The sequence below is a fragment of the Rhyacophila brunnea genome, unplaced genomic scaffold, assembly GCF_057557595.1.
Source record: "Rhyacophila brunnea isolate RB1 unplaced genomic scaffold, BYU_Rbru_1.0 scaffold_12, whole genome shotgun sequence".
Lineage (NCBI taxonomy): Eukaryota > Metazoa > Arthropoda > Insecta > Trichoptera > Rhyacophilidae > Rhyacophila > Rhyacophila brunnea.
In genome coordinates this window covers 25,120,674-25,136,796 of record NW_028232774.1, presented here as the reverse complement: position 1 = coordinate 25,136,796, position 16,123 = coordinate 25,120,674, and the positions used below count along the sequence as shown (strand labels likewise).

The 16,123-nt window shown below is 33.8% G+C and overlaps 1 protein-coding gene across 2 annotated transcripts; it reads right to left on the bottom strand.

Annotated features, from left to right (window-relative positions):
- On the bottom strand, positions 1–15,719 carry LOC147077974 (PSME3-interacting protein). Of its 2 annotated transcripts, none has more exons than XM_085961052.1 (7): positions 15,535–15,718; positions 13,833–13,931; positions 11,279–11,399; positions 9,572–9,695; positions 8,286–8,422; positions 3,872–4,028; positions 1–1,990 (listed from the first exon to the last, which is right to left on the bottom strand). In XM_085961052.1, the coding sequence occupies exons 1-7, from the start codon at positions 15,629–15,631 to the stop codon at positions 1,913–1,915; spliced, it is 813 nt and encodes a 270-aa protein (XP_085817178.1). In that variant the 5' UTR covers positions 15,632–15,718; the 3' UTR covers positions 1–1,912. The 2 variants fall into 2 exon arrangements, with proteins under 2 accessions (XP_085817178.1, XP_085817179.1); XM_085961053.1 differs by having other exon boundaries at positions 59–1,990; positions 3,856–4,028; positions 15,535–15,719.
- Positions 15,720–16,123: the final 404 nt, after the last annotated feature.

Here is a 16,123-nt window from a genome sequence, read left to right as displayed (position 1 = left end):
GTATGGTGAAATTCGCACACTGGAAACTTAAGTGTAAGACGATATTTGTTGAATTTTTAAAACAATTTCAAATGTTATTCATGAATGTAAATGGATTGCTCATCCTTGAAGCTTTTATTATTATGTATCTGATTATGTATATATATGTATGTACTAATATAGGAATGACTGAGCTATTGTGTACTTTCAAAAAACCATCATAAATTAATTATTCATACACCATTTTAAACATATTATTATAGAAACATAAAAACATGGTCTTGGCATGTTTCACAAAAAAACATTTCTGTTTGTACATGAAATTGCTATCAAGTCATTCTTAACAGGAAAATAAATAATTTAAAAGCGAATGATTGAAGCCATGTGTGGTGTGGAATATTGCTAGAAGGACTTTTGGAACACACTGTATTTTCAATAGAGAGAACCAAATCTGGAATAAAAAATAAAAAGTGCGTGTCGCCACACCCTTAGCAGTAATCATGACGTGTTTGTGGCAAATCAAATATCCATTGTCTAGAGTAGTGAATCTCAAAGTGAAGAAATTAGTCCCCGCTGAAAGGTGGGGGGCGGGCAGTACCAGGATGCAAAAAAAGAGGAAAGAATACGCACATGTCATTCATCGTCATTCTATGTATTTTGGAGTCATCAGAAAACACACCATATTTGCTTGTGAAAAGAAGTTTCAAAATTAAAGTTTTTCTTTGGTAGGTGTCATTTTATGTATTTTTAGGTGGTCAAACTTCTGATTGTATATTATGAACAAACATCGCATTTAAAATAATTTTTATTTTATTATTGTTGACTGATTTTATGAGCGAGGGGAAATATATGGACTTATATAGGATAGTAGTAGAACTCTGATCTAGATTCTAGAGCAGTGGTTCTCATGTGCGGCCACCAGCATCATTTTCAGTATTTAATTTAATTAACTGGGCTAATGTTAAATATGCGTTATTAGAAATGAGTCATGGACCAAGTACTTAAAAACCATTTTAATAATACCACGGTTGAAAAATTTTGGTCGAAGTTATACGTTGACCAATAATCAAGTCAATTCAAAGAATTGGTAACAATTGCTTATAATAATTGCTAAATAGATATTATGTACTAAAATGTTTAAATTTCATTTATTAAATGGACTTACCTATAAATATGTTAATCCATTTTTTTTAGTACTTAAATAAAATTTAGCTTTAATTTTTTCAATCACAACAAAAGTGAAATTTGGTGCGGACACCAAACGTTTCCACAGAACTGTCAATGTCAACTGTGCGGCCACAGTTAAATTTCACGTGAGAACCACTGGTCTAGACTCACTCGTATTGATGTTAGGTGTTTCCAGCTATTGATTTCACTACTATAACCGTCATTAACGTTAGAAACATCGATCAATAGCTGTCCTGGGATTCAATAACACAAGCATAAAGCATCTCACAGTGTGTAATTTGTTAGGTTATGTTACCCACCAATTAATTGCAATTTGGAATTACAAATTGACTGTCTTCATTATGAAACATTACATAATACACATTGTACAAAAGTAGTGAGCTGAACAATTACATACATATTATATAACATGCCAATCGATAAAAAGAGAAATTGACCGAAAACGTGAGGTGGCTAGATTTTGTAGTGTGCCATTTAAACTAGAATGAGATTAATACGTATTAATAATGGAGTGGTTTGAGAAAAAACACTAATAATTATTTCATTCTACGTGCATAAAGTTTTATACCGAACGTATTTTCACTATCAAAAATGACTTGAAGACAATTCCTACTCGTCGAATTGCCACAGAATTGTTTCAACACATTAATAATACAATTAACAGGATAACTACAACGCACTGGCAGAATATCATCGGTTGTATGAATATTAAGCTTTGCAGTCAACGCATTGGTTGTATGGATATTTAGCTATGCTGGTGGGTTTTATCCTTGCATTCTTGCTTCCTTCCGAGAAGATCAAAGGGCGAGTGATTGTGATGGTCCTGGAAACAAAAATAGTTTCTTAAAAAATAATGTCATATTATTTGATATTTCGTTACCTTACTTTGAAAAGGTTCTAATAACACTTGACCATGTTTTGAGCTATGAGCGTTTGAAATTTGGAATGGTCATATTTTGAATATAAAAAGACATGTAGATAGAACTCCGGCATACTGCTAATTCCCATATTTGACAATAGATAACTCTGAAATGAATGTATATGATAGAATATGGCTAATGGAACAATCACACCAAAAAGTAATTTTAGACCAAAATGTCAGTTAGAACCTTTTCAAAGTAAGATAACGATTTACCAAAGGGTTCCCGACCTTTTTATATTTGTGGACTGGTAAAAATAGTAGTAATATTTTCAGGATCGCCGATGCCAAAAAAACTATTATTGACATAGTATTTTTTATTTGTTTTTTAATCTTATATTATAAGAGATAATATACATAATAATATAATATAACAGTTTAATTGCAAATATAAAAAATATATCATGAAAAATAAATCGTTACAAATAAATTGTTAATAATAGAACTTATGGAAATTCCAGAAAGCAATAGGAAAGTATTCAGTATTAAAAATGAGGAATCTGGTGCTGCGTCTTTGGTAGAATAGTTGATTACCATGGCTTCAGTGTTGTTTCAGAGAGATGAAGTACTGTATTGACATCCATTCCGTTTTTGTTTCGTTTTAGTTACCGACATGGCCAAAAAAGTCTTATGAATAGGCAGTCGAAAATGTGAAAAGGTAATTGAAATTAATGTATTTCAAACTAATAATATTGTATTTTACGTCTGGATACCAATCTTCTCCAGTTGATAACTCCTAATGCTTGTTTTTCTGTATGTCATCAAACCACTTAAATCGTGGTCTTCATTTTCCTTTTGGTCCACTAAACGTAAGGCAATTTATCAGTGCATCGCAGATGTTGGGTCACCTGGTGCCATCCTCACAGATAGGGTTAAAAAATATTTCGCAATGTTGTCATTCCATCATACTTCTACTAATCTATTCTATTTAGTGTTGTAGTACAAGTTCATATTATTCCCTTTTATAGTGGATCGAACTCTCTGAATACACATACATTTTATAATTCCTCACTTTAGATCAAAACTTAATAATGCACATAACTAATTCATCACTTAATGATTTGGTGCAGCATCTATGATGTAATTTCTTAATAAATGTCTACCGATGATGGTAAAGTCATAGTAATTACAGTCAGATTAGGGATGACAGTATAGCATTTGACAAAAATATAACAAACAGTTCGGTGATTACTGCAAGATGGGAGGTTAAACAGCCCTTTAGTGAAAATGAGACATTGGAGTTACCATGGATGCCTCAGTACAGGGAGGAGTAGATTAGCGGGACATTGAGAAAAATTCCGATAGGCCTACGAGTCCCAAATACATATTTTTTGATGAACATTTTATTGCAATTCATGACAGATTTCAAATACTATGCCACAATAACTTCTGGCGCATTGTATTTATTATACTTTTATCATCTTCAGAGTCACTCAATATTCCACAATAAAATTCATTCATTTTCATGGCAACACTAACTTGCCGATTGATAAATGGTAACAAAAATGGTAATACGGTAATAAAAACAAAACTATGGTCACAAACAAGCTCACGGAACACTGTTTGAAAATAACTGATGCATTGGGCGTATGCGGCGGAGCTTAATGCATGATCTGGGAGGAAATGGCAAGATAGGAGCTTTTGGAGATGTTATGTGGTGTCCATATGCTCCACTCATGGAGCGAATATAGTCAAATTATTATGTAAGTTTAGTACGGGTATTTTATATCTAAGGGTCTTAATCGACGGATAATATCATGGTGACTAACAAACAAGTCAATTTACATCATCACTGTCCGAGGAGCATTCAGAATCGCTGGAGTCACGGTAAGGGCCAATGCCTGGCAGGATCCCGATGCAGCGCATACCAGCTTGCACTACGATGGGGGCACAAGTTGTCACCGGGGTCACAGGGGCTGATGAATCGCTTGAGGGTTTAGCCCTGTATACAGAAATTACGATTGTGTTTAGGTAAAGGAAGAAAAATGGTTTGACAATCCCATAAAACAATGCAGATATCCACCAGAAGAAAACAACTATGTGTTTGCAAAATGAGAATTGAATGAAAATAACAGTATGTCAATCAGTGACGAAGGGAGGAGTTTGGCTGTTAGAAGCCGCCATAAATAGTGCACAATAACCTTTGTCAGTCATACGTGTTTGTTTTCATTGAAATAAGACTATAATTTACGGATTGTGTTCAATGGCGGCTGGCCCTTTAGGACAAATGGTCAATGACCCTCCAAAAATAAATATCTTACAATCTATGTACAATGTCAATTATAATTATAATTATCGGCTAAAAAGTCAACGTGAGGGCATGCTAATGTATATGTACAGGTGTGTGTAATTACCATACACACATGTCTCACTCTCGCTCAATGCAGCTCGGTGATTTGAGAAAATGCCGGAATTATTTCTTTCTCTTTCATTTTTCATATGTGATACGGAGAGAAAGCACAAAGCCATTTTCTTCTTCACATTGTTTTGTCGCAGCATTAGGCTAAATTTTGGTTAATGTCCGGGAATGAAGTAGTGATACATTTTCAATGTGTCAAATGGAACAAGATATAAAACGTCGTACAGTACGCGACGACTACGATGTACGATTCGTACTCAACACTTTTTCTGACAGTTGAAAAAGCTATTAGTTATTATCAACGGAGTTTTATTAAATGTGTTTGATTGTTTTAATCTTATGTAAATAGTATTATGTACAGTTATTATATAAATAGACAAACAAAGTTTGGTTTTTTAGTGATTTATAACATGTTTGTGAAGTTTTGTGGCATTGGCGACAGTTTATTTGTTTGAACTGACACTTAAATTTAAAATGTCCAATTCGGTGGATTATATTTTAAATGAAATAAAGATAACACATTTAACTACGATAAACGTCTACAAAAGATGTTAGGAGTTAAGAGGAGTTAGAAGATTGGTAGGCGAAATAAGAGTGGTATTTAGTATTGAAATTCATTGTGTTTATTTATGCAGAAGCCAAATTAATCACAATATCAACAATACTTATTAAAATGAATTATAAAACATTTAATGAAATGATAACTTGTATGTGTATTTTACATTGATAGCCATATTGTGGTTAAGTTACATACAAAACACGTAAAATATAATAAAAACACTAACCCCATGTAAGCTACTGTTTGCACAGAATAAATTCTGATTAAAAAAACACAATAAAAAATAATCACGACAGAAAAATATGTATACTACAAGAAATTTTACTTTTAGTACTTTTGACATTCCAAATCAAAACAAAGTCGCCATCTATTTACCGTTTGTCAGTACCATAGACTAACATTACATATTATTGTGTATTGCTAGTCGTGACAATATTTTTAATGGGACAAACAATATTAAACACAAAAAAAAAGATAAAAACATAATAAGTTGATACAGTTTGTTATCGAAAAGATTCATTGAAAGTAGGTAATTAAACAAACCCGCAATAATTTTGTATGAGCACATTTTTCAACATGACAATTATAATTAAATAGGTGCACAATAAAACACTTGAAATAAAAAACTAAAATAAATCACTTAAAGTAGTCCACAATTTTTCCTTGTCTCTTTTTACGATTTATTTCGCTTTCATAAATCAAATGTCTAGATATCTGGTAGTAACTATGTAATATATGTTGCGGAATATTTGGTGTCCCCGACATGTGCCTCTGTATAATGTCAAGAGCGTTTAATAATTCAACTTTCGACGGCTGAGGCAAAGGAGGCGTTTCATCGGCACCACCTTCACCTTTCGTAATTGTGTCATCGACTACGTCTTCACGCTCTATCGCAACTGCCGTGGTCCCCGTTTCATGCACAGCAGATGTCACCAACCTGTCGCACGAAACGAAATCACAGAAATTAGCCAGGTTTAACAACACATTTTCTGGTATCGATTCCTCAACTTCCGGAATTGGATCGAGCGAGTGGCACGATATTCCGGATTTCTTGAAACAATTTGAAATCATCTCTCTGGCGACTGAGTGCCAGACGGTCGACATTGCCCGACATGCGTCCAAAACTGTCCATTTCCGCGAATATCGAATATTCCACGATATCCATCAATGATATGTTTATTGGTCTGCAACCAAAGACCTCTGTCTCGTCGACCTCCTGAGCATCGCCACATACAGCCAAACATACAATGTTGAATCGTTTTTTAAATCGAGTCAACCAACCGGATGACGCCTTAAAATCGACAATATTCATATGATTGGCTAACGATTTCGCCTTTTCAACTAATAACGGGCCCGATATCGGAATATTAGCTGATCGTATATATGAAAAATATTCAAATAGCTTCGACTCCAATTCTTCGTGACTCGCGTGTCGCAATCGAAAATTATCACCATTCATCTTGAATTGGTCAAATGCCATTTCTACCTTTTCCCGATTTTTCAAGATGGTGGACAACGATGAGTTTGGTATGTCGTATTTAATTGCCAGCTTTCCTTTGCTGTCAACCTTATTGTCGACATCATGAATTAAATTCATTTTTTTGTCGATTGTAAGAGCCTTATATGTTTTTTTAACAACATCAGCCAATGTCACAAATATAAATTAAGTCTGTCTTGAGTTAATAACACTAAATTAATGTTGTAAATAAGCAGAATAGGAGAAAAACACAGTCACAAAAAGGCCAGTCTGAAATACTATCGATAAATAAATGTCGTAAATATGCAAAGTACGAGAAATACACAGTCACAAAAACGCCAGTCCGAAATACTATCGATAAATAAATGTCGTAAATATGCAAAATACGAGAAAAACAGTCACAAAAACGTCAGTCCTAAACACTATCGATAAACTCAGGTATACGATATAAAAAAAATGTCTGTAGGCACACTTAAAAATAACACGACTAACTACTAATTGAAATACACGGGTATTACGAATACACGCGTTTATTTGTTTTCTATTATATCGATAATTTTGTTTGATAATATGTACTGCACAAATTCAGTGCGCAGCCGTGGGTTGATAATGAATGAAACTAACTCAGCTGTGTGTTTCTGTTACAACGACGATGCGTCATCGCTATAACGGTAGATGTATAATAAATGTACTAATCACCATTGGCGACCTTAGGCCCGAAAAAGTAGTATGTCAATTTTGAATATATTATTTTAATTTGCCCTTTCGTTGTATTAAAAGGCGTATTGCAAATTGGCTTTTTATACATTATAGAAGAAGTGCTAGAAATATAGGTAGATACTTACATACATTTACATTTTTCACGCCGCCAACCATCGTTAACCGAAATTGCACACAACACGTTATAATATTTTGTAAATTAGGTCCACTTGCCACGTCGCCAATGCCACAAAACTTCACAAAAATGTTATAAATCACTAAAAACCAAACTTTGTGTTTCTATTTATTATAATAACTGAACCAAATACTATTTACACAGGATTAAAACAACTTTTTCAACTGTCAGAAGTACGAGTCGTCGGCGCGTACTGTAGTACCTACTTTACGACCAGGGAACTCAGAAATAATTCTTTTCTGTGTGTATAACGACATAATATATCTGTTTCATTTGACACATTGAAAATATATCTCTCTTTCATTTTCAGCAATGACCGAAATGAAGCCTAATGGTGCGGCAAAATAATATGAAGAAAAAAAGGCTTTGAGCTTTTTCTCCGTCTCACATATGAAAAATGAGAGAGAAAGAAATATTATATTTCCGTCAAATTCTAAATTGACCCAAGCGTGTTGAGACGAGAAGTTGGACGTTGCGTGTGAGACTTGTGTGTATTGTAACTACATACACGTACATAATATACATTAGCGTGCATCCAACGGTGACGCTTTAGCCTAGCCGATAGGTAATAATAATTACTAGCTGATCTTCGCCAGTCTGTCTCGCTAGTAATAATTATAATTGACATTGTATAGATATTTTTGGATGGTCAATGACGATTTGACCTAAAGGGCCAGCCGCCATTGCTAATCACTGATTCACCCATAGCTGGCGGGAATATATATGAATTTCAAAATCTTTTGAGTAAACAAAAATAAATTTCGATTTATACAAATAATAATTGCTTGCGCGGACCAAAATTCATTTCGAATTAACGACTATTTCGATTCATAACGAACTTTTTGTATGATCAAACAATTGTATGAGAATTACTGATGAGACAAGGATTTCATTTGACGGAGCACTTACTCTTCTTCTGCATCATGTCCGTTTGTATCTGAATGTCCTTTGGTCAGTCCGTTACTAGAAGTTGCTCCGTTTTTGGCAGGCGGCTGTTCTGACGATGATGAATCTGTATCGCTGATCTTTCGCTTCCTTACAATTACCTGAAACATTTTATAATTGGCTATCACATGTATGTTAGACATTAAATCAACAGTGATTGGGGCCATTTTTATTTTGGGCAATATTTTTGGATAGGTATATATTTGTCTTAATATAATATATGTTTTATTTTCTTTATACTGGAGGCCTAACGAACTACAAGACTGATGATTTTAAGAGTTTTCTTTCATTTTTAAATTGTTAGAATATTCTTAAGGCCATGCATTAGTTGAGGCACGGTCTAAAAAGATCGTCGCTAGGCGATGCGCGGATTGCGGGTGGCGGGTGAAAATGACGCCTGTCAAACGAAATATTAATTGTCATATAAATCCAACATACGTCCATTTTATGTTCTGTTTATTGTTCTATTAGTAACAATAATAATATATTCATTGACATGTTTTCTTTTTAAAGTAAATGGGTAACGTTCTTAGTCATCTTTACACGATTTTAGAATTAATTGACCCGTCGCCATCACGCAGCAAAGTGACGTGTTCCCGGGTCAACATTCTCTCAGTGAATGGCAGCGAGTCCAAAATTTCGTCGCGCGTACAGTTGAAAATTATTTGGCGTTTCACTGATGCGTCACCTTAAGTCAAAATTGGTAAATTAAGTAATTTATTTTCGTTATTTAAATTACGTTTTATTCTTAATTTTATCCCGACAACATTTACTATAACACTGTTTTGTGGTATTTATATATTTTAAATGTGACTCTCAAATGTTGATTTCTAAGATGATAAAAGACAGGGGATCATAATTTTCCTTACAAAGTCTATAAATTATTATAGTCGCACACGTCAAGAAAAAAAAGACCAAAGATACATCTCGGAATGGCTTAAATAGCCAAAAAATAATAAAAAAGCATCATTTTACTATAATTTTTCTTGGATATCCCGTCCTATGGATTCAGGACCATAATTAATATTAAAATAATTAATGTTTTATGAAGGGTAATTTAGGAAACATGGCCGCCATTTTGTTGGGGGGAGATGAATTTCAGGTGGCTCCCCTTCGTAAACGTTAACGATGTGTGTGCATGATATATACTAAGTATGGTGTTTTCTCGCTGAAAAACATTGCTTACATGTGTACCCTTAACTACATGAATGTTTAAAGTCATAATTTATTAAGTCTAAAAATTCACTCACGCCTTGGAGTTTATTTCTAGTGCTATTTGTGGAGGGTTTCTTTGCTGAGGTAGGCTGCCTCACTCCGCCGATTTGTTGGAGACGTTCTCGTTCGGCTGTATCTTGAACTGTGCTCACCCGCTCTCTGTAACGATCAAAGATAATGAAGAACACATTTTCTACTAGATGGAGTCTAAATATATATGGAAGAGAAGCTGAAAAAAAGGATGCTCATCGGTAATTTCGCAAAGCGGATTCATAAGCAGAAAATTTCACACTATTAACATGTTATCCACATCCGTCAGCTAGAACTTCAACACATAGTCGATTCCATCAATGATAATACCAGAATGAGACAGTTAAAAAATTTACACGAAGATCAGGATACTTTCAGAAGGCCAATTCTCGAATGAAGCAGTATTGCCGGTTGCACAACCTAAGCGCAAACCTACTACAACGAAGTATATTAAATGTCAACCGGTGGTGTCGGGTACAGTATGCAATTTAGTATACACGCTTTGCCGGTAGAGGCACTAGTAACTATCCGTTTGACTTTGACATATTATTAAACATCAAAAATTTGTACGTAGTGAGCAGGCTGTTATTCTATTTTTTCTATTACCACTGAAAGTATTATTTTGAGTTTAAATTCTCACTTAAATATTTATTGTGATTTTGTAATACAGAAACACACATGTTTGTTTGCAAAATACAACGGAAATTCCGTGTTGTAATATTGTTATATTGTAGACGTAACTAGCCTGTTTAAAGATTAATTGGCTACGTACTTCAACAATGAATGAATTAATCATGCAACGTTAACAGTAAGTACTGATTAAATATGAAGTCATTACCAAAATGGATAAAAATGTTATTTAATTTTTATGACATTCACAAACGATCCGTTTTGGCATGTTTACTTTCTATCTTACTCTAACGCATGGACATGAGGTATAAGCATGCTGAATGCTTTCTCACTCGCATGTATTGATGTCGTTCGAAGCTCTACACACTCAATATCTCCTATAAAACTAAAAATTTTACATGCTTCAGTTAAGCGGTGTTTTTTACTGCTTCGTTCGTGAATTGCCCTTCAGGACGTGAAACACATTTCAATCAATGCGAAACGGAAGTCTTATTGCTATTAATATTATGATGATGAGTGATATTTTAGAGCGAATCTACAATGTGAATTTGAGCAATGGTTATAGCCAAAAATATTAAATAGTTCACAAGAGAATGCAACATTCTTTATTGAACAGACTTCATTCTTTATTGACAGTTAGTTAATTTCATCGTGATTAGGTAGGGTGCAGGTGGCTCAATTTGTAAAGCACATTGGCCGAAATAAAAATGGATGTGACTCAAGTCACACCTGGCACCATACATTTTTTTTAAGAACTTTTCTTATAAGTATGTTTTCGAATTGAGTGTATGCAAAAATTATATTAATATTGTATCGTAGTGGTGCTCTGCAACCTGGTAGTCTTCAAACGTCCTATCCGCCTTTGGGAGAATGCAATTTAAAATATTTCAGCCGCTTTATGTCTATGGACTTTCAGCTTTTAGATATTTTCAGGCTTCTGTTATGCATAGACAAAAATATACAATACTTTATGTACAAAATCTGTACTAAACACAATTTCTGCAAAATCTTAGATACAACACACTGGCTCTGAGGTACAGATTTGCTATAAGAAATTTATGTAAAAATGTTACACAAGATACCTGAATTCTCTCATTTCCCTCTGTTCCTCCAACGATATTTGTCTTGCTACGGAAGCCTTGCTTTGTTCCACCAGCTCTAGGAAACCTACTTCATCATCATCTAATCCCCTTATCATATTTTCTGAAAATAATAAATGCATTCAAACAATTTTAGTGTTATAAACATACAATATTATCACGACGTTTGGTTCGATAGTTATAGCACAAAATAAGAAATATTCAGAGGAGCGCCGATCGAGAGAAAGCGATGCAAAGAGTAAAAACGACAATACCAATCGTAACAAATCAGATTAGCCCTGCTTAATTCCTCAGCACGAGAAGAAATCGCATTTGCGTATATTCATGATGAATGCTATTATAAAATTATGATGTATCCAATACTTTTTAAATATCGTAGAATAATCTTTGCTAATTTCATTTCATACAATCTTAAATATAAATGTATTTCAGAATACTTCTCGAAAACATAGATTGTATTGTATTTCTTTTCAATGATCTACAGTCCTGTGTCAGTGACGGTTTCTGTAAATATCTGCATTGATCAGCTATATTATAATGTAACAGGACTGTGTAATAGTAATATGATACGAAGCCGTAGGTCGCAGGTTCGAAACCTGTGTTATTTTTTCAACGAGTATTTGATCCAGTGAAAAAATCAAATGGGTTGGGTGAACGAATGGTGTGGGTCCTAGTAAAAAAGTGTGTTAATACAAACTCCACAATTTACCTACTTAAAAAATACAATCAACCCACATAAGTTTGGACTGTAGACGTCCTCTCCGATCTTCGACTTGACACACTATCATGAGTTTTTGGAGGTTGTCATCTCCTCTAATATACGACCAATTATTTGGCACGCTCTCATGCACTATAATGTGATAAATAAAAGTAACTCAAGTCTTTCCTAATAAAAAAAAAATATCAAAATATCCTACGAGGTAAATTTGAAAAAAACTTATTATTAGTTGTAATTTTATGTATTCTTAATTTAACGAAAACAAATAAGTATTACTGAAAAAGTGTGCACTCTTTTTTGTCGGATCGCCCATAGAATTCCTAAACTATTATGGTTTGGTTGAGGCAAAGTTTTACTCGTTCGACGCGGACGACACGGCTGCCGTGACCCCGTTAAACGGCCATTAGATGCAATTAGCATGTTATTTAAATGCGGTAATTAAAAATTAATTAAAAGGTACGCAGTGATTGTGTTAATTGGTTTTTAAAAACTAATCAGCACCATCTGCAATTTGTATGTTCAATGAAAATAAATAAGTATGACTGACAAAGCTTTGTGTGCACTATTTATGTTGAATCTCAACAGCCTAACTTCACCCCCACCACTGCTTCTCGCATACAGAGTAACTCATTAATCAAAAGGTCCTTTTAGACGTCAGTTCAGCGAGGTTTTCATTTTGGTACGTACATTTTGAAACGGCGGTGTATTCAGACGATCAGTTTAGTTATCCACTCAGTCTCAGTTGACAGTTCAGTTGGTAAACGGCGATGTATATTTATGTATTTTTTATAGACTAAAGATGAATATTATTATTATTATTATAAGAACGTTCTAAACATATTGGTCGCGCGGCTTAAGCGTTGGACTATCACGCCGTGGGTCCCAGGTTCGAATCCTGGGTCTGGCAAGTACACATGGTTTTTCAATTTGTGTGTGAGTCAGGGTATGGACCTAATAGGTTGAGCAAGTGGCTGACATCCATTTCTCGTAAAAAAAAAAAACAAAATCTGTAAAATACAAACCTCTACTCCGTAGAGGTCCATATGATCCTATTAGGATCGCACATGGTCAGAAAAAAAAATAATAATACAGTACCTATATTTGTAGGAATTATAATATGAATACGTGTATTAAATAAGGCTCTAAGTATCAAAAAGTAGTATTGCCTGTAGTTACAAAATACCGAGTCATTGCAGTAAAATTTCATGAAGCAGACCTTTTGAAAAATGTAGTTTTACAGTGTGAAGCAATCACGGCAGCTTCTATAATTTTAGGTATTAAGAACTCGCAAGTGTCAACACACCATCGTCAGCTATTTTATATTGAATACCGTTGACCACTGCAGTGCTACTTACACTATTATAAATAAAACACGCTAACGGACTTACAACGTCGACAGGTTTAATTATTTTGCTGTATTTTTTTGACTTGCTTGAGGCACTTAGACTATAGTTGAAGTTATTGGCGTTGGTATGTAGAACATTTTTCTATAAAAATGTCAGTTTTTATTTTTTTGGTACTTAGAGCCTTAATTAATACACGTATTCATATTTCAATCGAAATTAGAAAGAGTATGAAAAATATGGCAACATAGTAATTTATACGTCAATTTAACTGGCAACTCTAAAAATGGACACAATAGCTGAAGGAAAAAAAAATAACTGAAACGGAGACTGATCGGACAGCAAAACTGATCGTTTAAAAGCACCTTAACCTATTTATTGGCTTTACTAATTTAAGAATGTGTCGTCCACATCTGTATAATATCATCATCCCCTCTTTTTATTTTCTGCGCAATTATTTGCATAATAGACTTACTAAGTTTATGTGCTTCTTCATAGTCAGCATCTCGTTTGTTTTTTTGCTCTTCGAGGCGTGCGTAAAGGGGTCGCGAATCGAATACCTCTTCTGGAGCCTCTGTAACACGAAAACAATAACACCGTTTAATGATACAGACAGTACAATTATTTTGACAGTCAATCTTGTAAATCCCATTCTGGTCATTGAATACGCTAGTATTATCGATTATCTACCTCTGTGTAAGATTCTTATAACTGTAGCACGTCTAATCATTTCAAAAATAAAGGGGAGGAATTTTAGCTATTTTGTGTATTGTTATTATTATTAAATTAAATTTAGTTTAACCCATTCACTGTGTCCGATGCAACTGGTGCGTTGCCCATCAGGTGGCCATTATATATAATTAGCATGTTATTTAAATATGGTAATAATTAAATATTAATTAAAAGGTCCGCAGCGAATGGGTTAAAGCGCCGGCGAGACGCTCATGCTTTACGACAAGCTTACCTGCGCAGTCCCTCTTTAGGACTATACTATTTACATACTTGATACAATGGTTGTCCCATTTTTTCGTACAATCTGAAAAATAGTTTTGTTGAACTCCACAATATAGTCATTGATTGTGGCGGTGACATCCATATTTGATGAAAAATTCTCATTCAGCTAAATGTTTAATTTAGTGAACAAGAAGAAATTTCATGGTGCCAATTCTGGGGAATATGGCGGATAAGAAACCATTTCCAAGCCCAATTCATGCAATTTTGCCATTGCAACGGGCAATTTGTGAAACGGCACATTATCCTGTTGGAAGAGAACATTTTCGTGCGTCAATCTTGGCCGGCTTTCAAACAATCTAATAACATAATGAAACCTACTCGACTGACAAAATGGCCTTCACCTTTTTCGGCACATTTTTCTGTTAAACTCCACAAATCTCTAAACCAAGGTAATGTAGGTATGTACATAATATTATGCAAAATTTTGAAGTTGCGTTTATACTCAGTACAGTATGGCTTTAATTACCTGAACAGATTGAAGCATTTTGGACGCAGAATTTGACGCAGATTTGTAGCCCACTGCTTATAGTCGGACAACTATAATAGTTGACATATGACTATGACCTTGGTGCTAGTGTTGTGATATAAATATTACCGGTGTATTGGAGATATTAGTCCTTCAAACCATCTCTATAATATTTTGATTAATCTAGTTTTTTTATTACTGCACGTTATCAGAAGGCCTGAAGGTAAAGCACAGGAAGGAGCTTGCGGCAAAATTTTTTTTTTTTGTGAAAAGAATCCATTCATAATAGGCAGCGACACTGACTATTTTCATATACATTAACTAAATATCAACTACACGTCATATTGTATTACTTAACTAAATTAATTAAAATAAATTAACTATGTATTTTCATGACTAGCAGAGTGTTCATTTAAACTGTAGTTAGCATTTTCGGCATGAAATATGCGCATAGAATAATAAAAGTTGTTGGTTAAAAAATCTGTTTTATTGTTTTGAAAATGTGCGAAGTACAATACATTTGGGTATATTTGACTTTTTGTATATTGTTTAGAAATTGAAATTTAGATAATCCGAAAATGTATGCATTGCAATGTATTAGTGCGTAATTGCCAGAAAAAGAAAGACAAATTTTAAAATGCCACTTCACCGTGATGCTTTGGACGTGGACCTAATCATTTTATTTTAAATTTATCACCTTCAGGCTGATCGGCAGTCCTCACTTTCTCCCATTCTTCTTGACGACGTCTTTTAGCTTCAGCTATTTCTGTTTCAGAAATAAAGCCTGAACTCATTTTGACACAATTATAAATTCAGAATAATTTACACTTTACAGTTCAGATTTACGGAAAATGTGACAGCTGAATCTCGTCGGACGAAAACGATCAATGTTGCTATAGAAATAGAAATGTTGGTACAAAACCATGATATTGTAAATTAATAATTTACACAAAAACGAATGCGACGGATTTCAATGAATTTTTTTCTAAAATTGAAAGTATTTTCATAAGAGTAATTTTATAAATAGGTATTCCTCAATGAATATGTTATAAAATACCAGCACTCAATTATATGTAGGTAGGTATCCAATTAATCAGTCAAAAAATAAAGAATAATATAAGGCATTTATTAAACAAATTATTCTCGATAATAATAATAACAAATCCGACAATTATTTATTAAGAATATTAAATGAGCCAATTGAACAAAACTGAAATAGCATAGTCTTCAAATAATATTAATATTTTACAATATTAAAAAATATTACAATGGCAGCACTTGTCAAT

Coding starts and splice junctions, on each gene's coding strand:
- LOC147077974 (XM_085961052.1), bottom strand. CDS start 15,631: ATGAGTTCAGGCTTTATTTCTGAAACAGAAATAGCTGAAGCTAAAAGA. Junction 4,029..8,285: donor GGACATGATGCAGAAGAAGA/GTAAGTGCTCCG, acceptor TTCTGTATACAG/GGCTAAACCCTCAAGCGATT. Junction 1,991..3,871: donor GCTCCTCGGACAGTGATGAT/GTAAATTGACTT, acceptor TTTTGTTTCCAG/GACCATCACAATCACTCGCC.